The sequence below is a fragment of the Haplochromis burtoni genome, unplaced genomic scaffold, assembly GCF_018398535.1.
Source record: "Haplochromis burtoni strain Fernald_Lab_line unplaced genomic scaffold, NCSU_Asbu1 Contig_72, whole genome shotgun sequence".
Taxonomy (NCBI): domain Eukaryota; kingdom Metazoa; phylum Chordata; class Actinopteri; order Cichliformes; family Cichlidae; genus Haplochromis; species Haplochromis burtoni.
This window is the reverse complement of record NW_024582433.1, coordinates 1,697,346-1,709,468: the sequence shown is the minus strand read 5'-3', so window position 1 is coordinate 1,709,468 and position 12,123 is coordinate 1,697,346. Positions and strand designations below refer to the sequence as shown.

The 12,123-nt window shown below is 39.6% G+C and overlaps 1 protein-coding gene across 7 annotated transcripts in view; it reads right to left on the bottom strand.

Moving 5' to 3' along the window:
- The window catches only part of rgs3a (regulator of G protein signaling 3a), a 120,918-nt gene that overhangs the window by 49,183 nt on the left and 59,612 nt on the right, over nucleotides 1-12,123 (bottom strand). For 6 of the 7 annotated variants that reach the window (XM_042221711.1, XM_042221710.1, XM_042221709.1 and 3 more), the window contains one exon: nucleotides 9,781-9,915. In XM_042221711.1, the coding sequence (XP_042077645.1) occupies nucleotides 9,781-9,915 (135 nt within the window). Of the gene's footprint in view, nucleotides 1-260; nucleotides 576-9,780; nucleotides 9,916-12,123 lie in introns of those variants that run through there. The other variant, XM_042221715.1, reaches the window with a different exon arrangement.

Sequence of the window (12,123 nt, the reverse complement as noted above, 5' to 3'; positions counted from 1 at the left end):
GAGAGAGAGAGAGAGAGAGAGAGAGAGAGAGAGAGAAACAAAAGGGGGATTTCACAAGAAACAACCACTGTCTAAATAAAATGTTTATCAAAGTCCCTGCTTTCACCTAACATGGTATTTACAAAACTAAACACACTCCCGCAGTCAAATCACACACACTCAGGCATTAGGACCATATTTAACAAGCATGCAGACACAATATAGAGAGCAAAAAGAGTGTGACCTCTGCAGCAGTATTACATAAACATGACATACAGTACCTTAGACACCGGCATCGGGACACGCAGTGTGCTTGCTTGTTTCAATGAGTGTTAATATTGTTGTTGTGTGTCCTAGAGTACTCCGAAGAAGAGCACAGTTCATCCACACATACACACAGCACATGTGCAGTGCAAATACTAGATGCAGGCTGCTAATCCACAGTGACCATATGTCTTTTTTTCTCCTGTCTGTTATTCAGATATTGTGATAGTGCCTTTTTCTCCTAGTTGTGTTTCTTGTCTCTGCTCTTTCTGCAGCGGTCCCAGCTTCTACCCCAGCTCGGTGATAACGTGCGCGCCAACGTGTGTGCGAAAGACAGGGAAGAGAGGGAAGAGGGGGTGGGAGGGGTTGAGAGAAGAGAGGGGGTGGGGGAGGGGGACGATGCAAAAGAAAGACAGATGGAATCGGGGAGAGACAGAGGTGTGAGAGTGACAGCAGGAAATGTAAAAATGTGATGTGTTAAAAATCACGGAGGGAGCGCTGGTTAGGAAAAGATCAAATGCGGCGAAACTCTGGAGATCGAAGCAGCAAGAGTCCCTCATTCCTCACCCTCTCTCTCTTTTCCACTACGTGCTATTTTTAGAAGTTGATCTGCCGCAAATCAAAGCCCCGAATCAAAACCTATCAAAAGAGCAGGATGTTAAGGGCCATGACTTTCACAAGTAATGGGACGCACACACCAACCTGGTCCGTTACAATGACCATGCGTCTGCATCAGACCTGAAGAGTGGCATGTAAGCTATTCATCAGGCCTTATCTAATCATATCATGTGCTAATACATAATAGGCTTCACAAATAGCTATTTTAAACACTTGTCAATTACACTGCACAGACGCACAGCTGCCTCTCACAGTTTCTAGCCAAAATGATTCCTGAGAAAATGTATCCAGACGTAACGTTTAAAAAGCAGGATATAAACTTAATGGAAATTAGATTTCAGTCATTTTTTTTTTTGTTTTGTTTTGTTTTTGTAAACCTGCTTCAAAGACTCTTTTTAGGCTGTGGCTAAAAGCATAAAGTTCTCAGTCTCTTAATTGTCGTATTAATCAAAAATGTCCTTGTGTCAAAACCATCCTTGTAATTTGCACATTAGAATATTATCGCAGCTCCATTACATGCTCGGTGGAGCACACGTCATTTTTCAGAGTAAAGAATGTGCGTAATTAAAACCCAGAGTGGATGGATTTCATGCTCTGCATTACCTTCTTAGGTCTGAGTCTGCGAGGCTCTTATCTATACTTCCTTCTGTGCTGATGCATTACCATTACATAACACAGTTATGAATAGTTAAAGGTGAGCTAAAATAAAGCCAAACATCACTCCGTCAGAAGGAAATCATTAATTTTTAAAGAAAGCCAAGGGAATTAATCTAACACCACAGACCATAATCATTAACATCACTCAGCCGTTTGTGTGTGTCTGCGTGTGTGTGAGCGACTGACAGAAAGACAGTTAGCGAGGTCAAGTGCAGGGAAAACAAACACAGTGACACATGGAAAGGAAGTGAAGTGAACAGGATTGACCTGTGATACCAGAGAAAAGGCCTTTACACATCGTAGAAAAAGTAGACGATATTCAGAGGTGTTCAGATGTGAACTTGTTGTGTTATGTTTCTACACGTGCCAAATATGTTGCATTATTGTGAAAAAACTAGCTCAAAAAAATGTAAACACTGTAAAAAGAACTGATAAAAGTAGACATCAGATGACAATGAGCTGGTCCTGATGTTTCTAAACAACAAAAGGAAGAATTTGAGAATCTGAGTTCATCCATTTCTCGCAAGAAGGAAGAATTTCATGCTTAATCCCGGAGTCGAAGCTGTATCACGATCAGTTGTTGGCAGAATTAGGACCACATCTGAAGAGCTGTATGCATAATTTCAGACAGTGTGAGATAAAATACAATTCATTTACTATTTCCATATCATTTTATATTCAGTATCGGCGCACATTTGTACTTGTTACAGGATGGATTGGTCCAAACTGTTTATTCACATGGTAGCTGAAAAAAAAAATGCCACAAATTAAGCAAATGGCTACATTAAGAATAGCTGGGCCGGAAAAATATTTTTAGTGCGTGACATATTCATACAAATTTTATGCGTCCGGTGCATAATGGCATTAAGAAGATTATATTTGAAGAGGGAACACACAACAAAACAAGCCCGAAAAACAGGGTTGAGTTAAAGTTGAACTTTTGTCAACCACTGAATGTATTCTTATTTTCCTAATATGAATACAGTAGCACATTACTGACATCTCACCTATGTCTTAATTTCTCACAGTCCAGCTTTGATGAAGAACTCTGCAAAACGAAGGAAAGTTTAAGATTGCGGCATTGCTTGCACACAAAGTGGATAGTCGTCCTGGTGATTATAAGACAATAAAATCTCTATAAATAATTTTTTTACAGTATTTAGTCCAAATCAGAATCAGAATACTTTATCAATCCCTGAGGAAATTATGTGGTAAAATCTAAAGGAAATAGCGCGAACCACTTATAGCTGGAGCAGCAAAGCATAGTGCATTCTAAGCCTCTTAAAAGATGACTACTGAGCAGCAGCAATGCCATTAATTTATTATGGAAAAATCTTTTTGGATGATGAAATCTAATTAAAAATTATGATCCACTATGACGTTCCTCACATCTGCACCATTTGGAGCTGTAAATCTGGATGTCATGACACCACATCCCAGAAATAGCATGCAATGTGCCTCGTGTGAGTGAGTGTGTGCATGTGTGCGATGGAGAGCAAGCAGCAACAAGAAGACAAATGGAATTCATCCATGTCTAATTAGAGACAGCGAGGGGGAAAGTATGCATCTGTTGCAGACAGAGAATAAGAGCAGGAGAAATGTCAATCATATTAACATGTGCTGGTGCAGATGTTTACCATAATTCACTTTCTGTTTGGATACTTTAAATTTTCTATCTGAAATTGTAAATTCGGCAGTGATCTTGGAAGAAGCGCGCAGAGGTCCGCAAAAAAAGTGCCTTTTATCCGACGTGTAAATATTAGTATTTAAAGTGTTTAGAATGGCTCACTGAAATGACACATGCGCGGCCACCCCTCACGGCTGTGAAAATAAACTGTCAAAAAAACTACACACTCCTTCAGCAACTTGTTAACTTTCCCCTCGCCCTCTCTGATGTCACTCCCGGCCTCCTGAAGATGACTATCTACTAAAACTCACTCTATGTCAGCTTGGAGACCTACTTCTCCACTTGGACTAGTGTCACTCATGTCTGCTAACATAATTGTCTCCCTGACAAGCTTCACTCCTTGTGAGAGTTCAACTGAGACAATGTTTTGTGCACGGTGATAAGCCGTTGTTGTACGACAAAAACAAACTTCACTCAGGTCTAGGACAAATCTGCTCCATTAGCTCACTGGAGCAATAAGCGTTAAGATGAGGACTACTGATCTCCTTCCGAAAAGGCTACATATGCATGACTCCTAACTGTGAATAAATGTACCGGATGTTTAATAGTTTAATACTTAACCAGACTAATAAACTAAATATATGTTTAGTGCACTCATGCTGCATTCCATTTCTCTCTGAATCTGGATGTTGGAGCTAGGCGTGGCGACATGCTGGAGTTGACCTAATTCCATAGTATTTTTCAGAAAAGCAAGGAAAAAAGAATTTGTTTTGCTACTCAGTAAGGCACTCAAAAACACCCTGCGTAACATTCACAGACAAAGCCTGGTCAATGCTTTGCCCATGGCTTATTTTGTGAGTCTCAAATACACAACAAGGGTAGTATAGATCACAAGTTTTACAGTTTTAATAACGTTTCTGTGGACAGCTGCTATCCTGGATTGTGAGGTTGGAGTAAATAGAACGAGATATTTACCAGTGTGTGCTGTGTCAGAAAATTTTGAATGACTAAAGTGCTAAAAACAAAGCAAATATTTTGCTAAGCCACTGAATCCTAAACCAAACTGGAGCCATCAGCCTATTTTTACTTTGTGTTCCTGCTTAAAATGCAGTGTGTGAAATATGCTACTTAATAGCTGTAGATTCACCGACAGCTCTTATCTGTCCCTGAACTTCATGTTTCTTTGATAGCATGCATGACAGTGCGCCTGAGCTGGAGAGACATGGCAGATTAGGAAAACAATGAACAGGAAAGGATCGCCACATTTTTATAATTCATCATGAACAGCCTGACAAGTTGAGAGAAAGTGAGCAACAGAGAAAGAATTAGAGCGGGTCCTCGTCGCCCTACGTCACCGCTTCTCCCATCATGAATGCTGCATTATAACCCCTTCAGCGCTAAAACAGATTCTCATAAATGTGAAATGAGACAGGATGAGAACAGAACAAGCTGCCTCCAAACTTCAACACACACACACACATTTTGTTCATTAGCAGAAACCATCTTTTTTTTCCACTGTTCACGGTGCTGATGTAGAAAATTTGTGCAACTTTTACTGCAGATAGTTTCTGACTCAGAGAAGGAGCGCCAGTATTGCTCATCAAATGCAAACTGTGTGTGAGCTCGGTTGTCATTTTCAAAATGGGCAGCCCTATTTAAATTCCCATCAAGTGTGTGTGTGTGTGTGTGTGTGTGTGTGTGTGTGTGTGTGTGTGTGTCTGTTTATGCAGCTGTGCAAATGTATTTTTTTCTCGAAGAATGAAGAATGTACCGGAAGCTCTCCAGTGAAGGAGATAACACACTTTTAATGGCTCTGGCTGAGTTTAATGTTTTTTGTGTGCATGAGGAAAAAAGAAAACCTACCTTTTTAACCTATACAGTAAATCATTAGTGTATACTGCTTAGGGATCATGATTACTTATATTAGTTATTCAAGACTGCACATTTAAAACCTAAAAAGCTCGCCAATTTAAGTTGTAACTGTGGCGTTTTTAAGTGCTTTTATTTTGAAGACCTAAAGCAAAGCAAAGTGCATTGCTTTCAATGAGCTTGCCATTCACTGAGTCCCTTAAAATGACTTGATGTCACATTGTAACATGATGTAATGTGGAATAGATATGAAGGGATTTCAGACTGTAAACAAATTAGGAGAGCAAAGCTCTTGTGTGTCAGCAGGCTATCAAAACACATTAGTATCTAAGGGGCCCAGACCTCCAAGAATACCTTATAGGAGTTCTTTGAAACTACTTTTGAAATAAAAAGTGCACCAGAGTTTACGTTTAAGTCATGAGAAGCACTTGTTTGATTTGTCAGAATCAGAAAAGGCTTATTTCTGAATGAATTTAGAATTTAAATGAACTGAAACGAAAACCTAAAACGAATCTAATGCAAAAAGATTATTCCTTTGAGCATTTAAATTATGAACCAACCATGTTTGGCCTCTAACTGGCGCATTCTGGTATGTCAGGTTATTAAATTTCACCAACCTTTGTGCAGGTTTCTGCCTGGGATCATCCTCTGTTGTTCCACCTTTTGACAACATCTGCTGTATGATATCATGTCATCCCGCTCTATGATTATTTTAACCTCCTCTCTAACCTCAATCTAACTCGTGGCCCACTTTCCTTGACATTTTCTTGATCTGCAATTTCGCGACAGATTCGACAGCAGAGGGCTGACAGAGTGAGCATGCATCATATTTGCAAGTTAATGATAAATGTTTGCTCTGAGCCGTCTGTTCAATATGCTGACAGCAAATGGAGCTCTGCACAAAACAGACATGAAAGTCATCATCGTGCCCCACTCTCATTAGGACTCGGAGATTAGAGACTCCTCAATAGAAAAGAGGCTTGTGTCCAAATTTTTCCAAGGGGAAGCATTGAAAAGTGTTAAGGGACTGAAGGAACTAGGGCAGCTGCTGACATCAACACTGTGACGAAATAATCCCATTTTACGGTTAAACATGAATGAAAAACCTAACACGAGTAGATAGTGGCTTCTGAAGAACGCGTGTTCTCCCTCTGGAGAGGATTCTGCTCTCGCTGCACATTTGAACACAACTCTAGAGGAAGGTGCGTGCTTCAGCTAAGTGCAGATTTACTCGGCTTTGTGCATGAGAGGAGAAATACACTTTCTGACACAAAGAAAACGGTTGAATCAATGGATCATTTTCTAAAGCACCTTTACTGCTCTTCCTGCTCACTGGCAGCAATACACACTGCGGATCAAATACATAGTCTATTCGCTTTTGAAAATAGGTTCTGGTGTTGATTCAACAGTAACAATAAAGCAGAAATGAAGTTACTGAAGTGCCACCAAAAGAAATATTATCTTACTCCCACATCCTGAAACATGAGAGGGTGTGTAATCAAGGAAAGCTTGTTGAAGCTGTGTGAAGTTTTCCTTTGAGCATATTTTTACACTGTGAAAAGAAAAGTAAAACGAAAATGTAAAACAAAAGAGGACAAGAATAGAACTTGTTTCTCCTGGTTGGAGGTTGTGTCTTTGTGCTGTCCACCACCCCACTTCCCTTCTAACATGGACTTTTATAGGTTTTTGGTTTCCTTTACATCCAAAATGACACTAAAAGGATACCCCAGTGTGTCGGAAATTGAATCTAAAATATAATTTTCTGATGATTTGAAAGTGAAAGTGTGTTAAAATGTTCAATTATTCGGAGAAATTTGTAATTTTCTGAATAATTTTCTGCACGTTAGGTCTGATTGACATTTGAAACTTGTGGTAACGTGAAGCAACCCAAGAAAACTTCCCAAGATACACAGTAAAGTGACCTGGATATATATCTTTTAAAAGCTTCCATGCAACACTGCTGATACTACTTTTCCTCATATATGCCATATTTGACAAAGCTAATTTGCATATTATTAAATACATTTGGAGGTGACTGAATACAAACTATTTGCCTCTAAGGGACTCTAGAGAAATGCAATCAAAAGTGAACTAATTTGGCTAGATGTACAATGTTATGATTAAGCATGTATTCCCTTGCCTTCGGGACTGTGTTTCCATTTAATAAGGGATTACAATAAAATGTTCTAATAAGTGCGCACGGAACAGGAATAACAGGAGTGATCGCACTGGGCAGCGCATGTACGAAACTGCACTATCAGGTTTTTCCAGGATTTGTGATGAATTTTAAAAACTTTGTTTTGGCAAGAACTGCCTCGAGCATTTTAGCATGTTTTGTAAATATGTTTTTCTTCAAAGAAATCTTCCTCTGCCTCCTGGTCTGAAAACACTGCAGGTTTAAAATGAGTGACCATAGAGTGTTAGAGGTCACTAAAAGTTGCTCTGTCTGTACTTCAGTTGCATCGCCACCGTGTCCGAGCTGCCTTACGCCACCTTATGTTTCTCAGATGTTTACTCTGTAATATGTGCAACATTTTCAGATGCATCTTTCCTGGAAAATGAGTTCACGCAGCTCATGTTTCAGCTGTGTACTGACTTAGTTTGGATGAAAGGCCAAATCTGAGGAAAACAATGAGTACAACTGAGCCTCTTTCGGGCACGGGGGAACTTAAAGACTTCACAATTGAAAAAGTGATAAACCTGGCAGGTTTCTGGGTCACATCTGCGCTAAGACACTGTTTTGTCAATAGAGTTTGCATAAACAGCATCGACTTACGTGACTTAGCATGCTCGCAAAGTTGTTTTGCCATTGAGCACATTGAACACTGTCGTGTGTGTAAATGTGTTCATTTACTCAGCAGGGAGCGCCTAATTGGCACTGACCCTGGGAGGACACAAGCAAGGAATCCAACTTTCCACGTAGTGTTGATGTGGAAAGATTCAATAGATCAGAACATTGTCCTGCAAGAAAAACACTGTAGCAGTGCAAATATTATTAGAAAGATATCTTAAGTTAAAAACAGCTTTTATATGTGCTGAAGTTGATAACACTCATGGGAAAATAGTAAAAAACAAAACAAAAAAAACAGAGGATAGTCTGACTGAAACTTCTGAAAAAGGGGAAACACATATGTACATATGTACACGTGCAATGAATACACATGCATGCAGACAGAAGAGAATGAAAGATGAAAGATTGCCGGCTTGTCAGTCTTTCTTGCTCTCTTTCATGCACTGATGAAATGAACCCTTAATGTGCAACAGGTGTGCCATCCACACACAAGGCTATTTATCCCTTTTAATCACCTTTCAGCTAAACTCAAATGAACTGGGTAGCACTCCTTTTAAACTGATGAAGTGAATGAGCTGTCTCTTTTGTTTATCAAAAATGAAGGAGGAAAGGAGAAAAAAAAGTGTTGGAAATTAAAGAGGAAGGAAATGTGAGTGGTGCTCACAGAAACGCTACATCAAATAATCAGTCCGAGAAAATCTAAACAAACGAATGCACATTACAGACAGATGTACATTCATCTTTCTTAATAATAAAAAGTGCTTCGTATGATGCCATATTTATGTCAGACTAGACCTCTTTTTTCACACAAAAAAACCCCAAATAGCAATTAAGAAAACTGTTTGAGTAGATTTCCCTGGGTAGAAGCTTGAAATGACCAAACTGGGCCATGGTAATCTCAGTCACAGCATCCCCAGCAGCCACCCTGTTAATCAGGGCAGCAGAAGCCCCATGAGCTCTTAAAGATCAGTTCCAGTGCATCCTTAAGCGTGACGCATTGTGCTACATTAAGACAAGGATAGTTGACTAAGGTGCATTTAATTCATTTTTGAAATAGACCAGTGAAGACAAACAAGCACCTCTAATCAATTTTTGAACATTTTAATAACAAGAATGGTTAACTGAAACGTAAAAGAGAGGCCTTGACAAGCAGAATCAGTAGCTCACCGCAGCTGGGTGGATTTTAGCATCATACAGTTTTCCTTCTTTTATTCCAGCCTACAAGTTTCCTGTTTTACTATCTGCCTAAAGTAACTAAGTAGTATGTAGCAACTGTTTCTTACAAAATTTCGTGGAAAAAACTGAAACAAATCTAAAAGGTTAATGCAGGTAGAAACAAAAGCTCAAATTATTTATGCACAAGCCTTTGCAGTGTATTATTATTATTAGTCCTTTATTTATCCAGGTAAAAAATCTCATTCCCAAGGTCATTATCTTTGATTATGCCATGGCATTGATTTTGAATAAAGTATGTCAGTGAGAAAACAAAGCACAGCCTCACACAGAAGGCAGAGTTTCTTCTCAAACTCTTTACCTCAATGAAAAAAGCACCTGATGCTAACAGCATTCAGTTAAACCTGCTGGTTACGGTTTATAATAATCATACTGGTTTATACAGAAACTACAGGAACAAACATTGGCTTTTGCTAGGAGGATGTGGCCTAAATTTCCTTGCGGACAGTCAAGGAACTTTTAAACTTTGAAATTTAAGTCAGACAAAGGCAGCATTGAACTTCCCCAGAGAAATGTAAGAGTTTCTGTGAGTGGAAAATCAGAATTATGGCAATAAGAACTACAGACGAGGCTTTTACATGCGTGACGTTACTGTGCACAAAGTGTGTGCAATTCACGGGGCATCTGTGGTGGGGGTTTGCACAAATATAAGCATTCCCATGTGTTCATGTGTTTACTGATTCATCTCTGGCCTCAAATGAAATTGGAAATGCTCCTAGATATGTGTGTCCATGTGTCATACCTGTTCAAAATGCGGAACGGGAGGCTCCCTCCTGTGTAGTTGGAGCTGCTTGTCAATGTTGTCCTTCAGGCACTGACACACACGGCGCTTCTGGTCTGCTGAATAGGCTTCCAGGCTGAGCAGGCAGTCACACTTCTGGAGAGAGAGAGAGAGAGAGAGAGAGAGAGTGAGGGGAGAGAGGAGGAAAAGGGGTGGAGGAAAAGACAGCGGGCAGTTACACATCTACTGTCAAATAAATGAAAAAGCAGTGTCTCCTGATGCTTGGATAGTGAAAGACTGTCACAGCACAAGAAAATAAACATAATATAATATATAAAACACAAAAGTATAATAAAAATGAAAAAAAGTGGCAAAAACAAGTTTTTCCCCATCTTACTGGCCCTTTTCAAGAAAACTAGAGAATACTAGAATGCTAGAGTTAACCGTGTGCCTGTTTGAGTGCCTCTTTCTGTGAGACCTTTAAGAGAGATAATGAATGACTATAGAATGACTATAGTATCTATATAGCATTTGACCTTGACTTAACATTCAGGTATTATGTGAGCTTTGTTTTTGGAACAGAGTTTAAGGTGGCACGCACCCACGCTGGGAAGCAAAATGCTTGCTTTAGTGAAATTGAATAAAGGCCAGCATCCACATTAGGCAGAATTTGATATGCTGACAAAATGATTATGTAGCCAGTGTCAAGCTGGTGCTCTTGAAAAAGTACCAATCAATGCATCCCCAGGAAATACATGAGAAAGAATCTGACGAGTGCTTAATTGGCTAAGAGTTGGCAAACAGCGGTCCAGTAACTTTTCACTCAAGAGGACATGAATACTCCTCGTACATCCAGAATCTGCAATCGAAGACCTGTGACCATTCTCAGTAATGAACACATTAAACACTTAATGGATTAATGGGCCCATTTGTTTGTTGGCCGTGATTCAAGGAATGCATTTTTGATCAAAGATGGACTGTATCAAAAATAAATAAAGGAAAGGAAGAAGAGTTTACATGATAAAATATTTATGGTGAGGTCAGCGTCTGCCTTTCATAATGTTTGGTTCTGGTTAGTCACTTCCTGCTTTATTTTGAAATCTCTGTTCCTGCCTTTTTTCCCTTCTGTGTCTGCTTTATCGGTCTTGAGTGAGCTAATCGTCCTTCTCAGTTTATATACCTCGTGCCTAGAACCCTCCAGCTGTCTGAATGTCTTTGTTTAAAGTAGCTTTTATGCCTTCAATTCATACTCTTGTGTTTTCCTAGTATGTCTTCATTTTCCTGTTTATTTATTCCTTGTGTGTTCTTGACTTGTGATGGACGTCTTGCCTATTTTTCGACCTTGTCCTTTTGCCTTCCTCTGTTTGCCTTCACTGCCTGCCTATGATTAAAGAGTGGATTTGGATTTTACCCTGCCTCTGTGCGTGCCTCCTGCATCTGGTTTTCCTCCTGTGTAATTATTACATTGTCACATAGTGCTGTTTGAAGTGGAGGTCTTAAAATACCAACTTTTACTACTGTATAGGAATTTCTTTTACTTATGTATTAATCACATTATGTTATTGTATAATGCCTTGGTGCCACTGGATTTTAACATGTCTTACACTCATACTGTAAGACAAATGGTGGGGGTCTAGTAAGGAAGTTGGGGGAAGCAGACCACTCCACAGGAAGAGTCTTTTGTCTCTTCGAGGACTCTGGGAGGTAGCAAGAGAGTGTGAACCTTAAGGTGTGAAACAGCTGTTTACTGCCTTTTGTTCCTGGAGAAGGTATTTACTGGGAGCCATGCTAGGCTCAGAGAGACTCTGCTGACCGTTTGCCCCATGGTCATGCAGGCTCTCCACCAACTTGGTTGTCTGTTCTTTGTGTTTTGATTAAAGAATGTTAGCTACTGCTCACCACTCGTCTGCAGGCTTTATTTAAATGGAAAACTTCCACAACACTACACACGCTTTTGTTTTAAAATAATTTTTCTGCATCCAGCAAAATAAGGAATTCCTTTATGATCAAGTTCCCTCATATTATTGAGATTTCTCTGTTTCCTTTTAACCCCTTAAATGTAGGAAGTATGATACCAATTAAAACTCATATAGCCTATGCCAATTTATATGTCTTTTTTGTGGTCAGAAGATTCAATAAACATTCAATTTTTTCTAATTTTCTGGCAAGTTGCAACAGAACTTGGACTTGGTTTCTGGCCATTTGCAAGTTGAAATGGTCATGGTTCTCTTTGTGTTGGTCCTGTGATGGACCTGTCCAGGGTGGGGCAGGCTCGAGCCCCATTGTGACCCTGAACTGGATCAAAGGTTAAGAACAGGTGGGTGGATGTCTGGAATCGTCTAAAATGCATTTTCTATGCAAAAA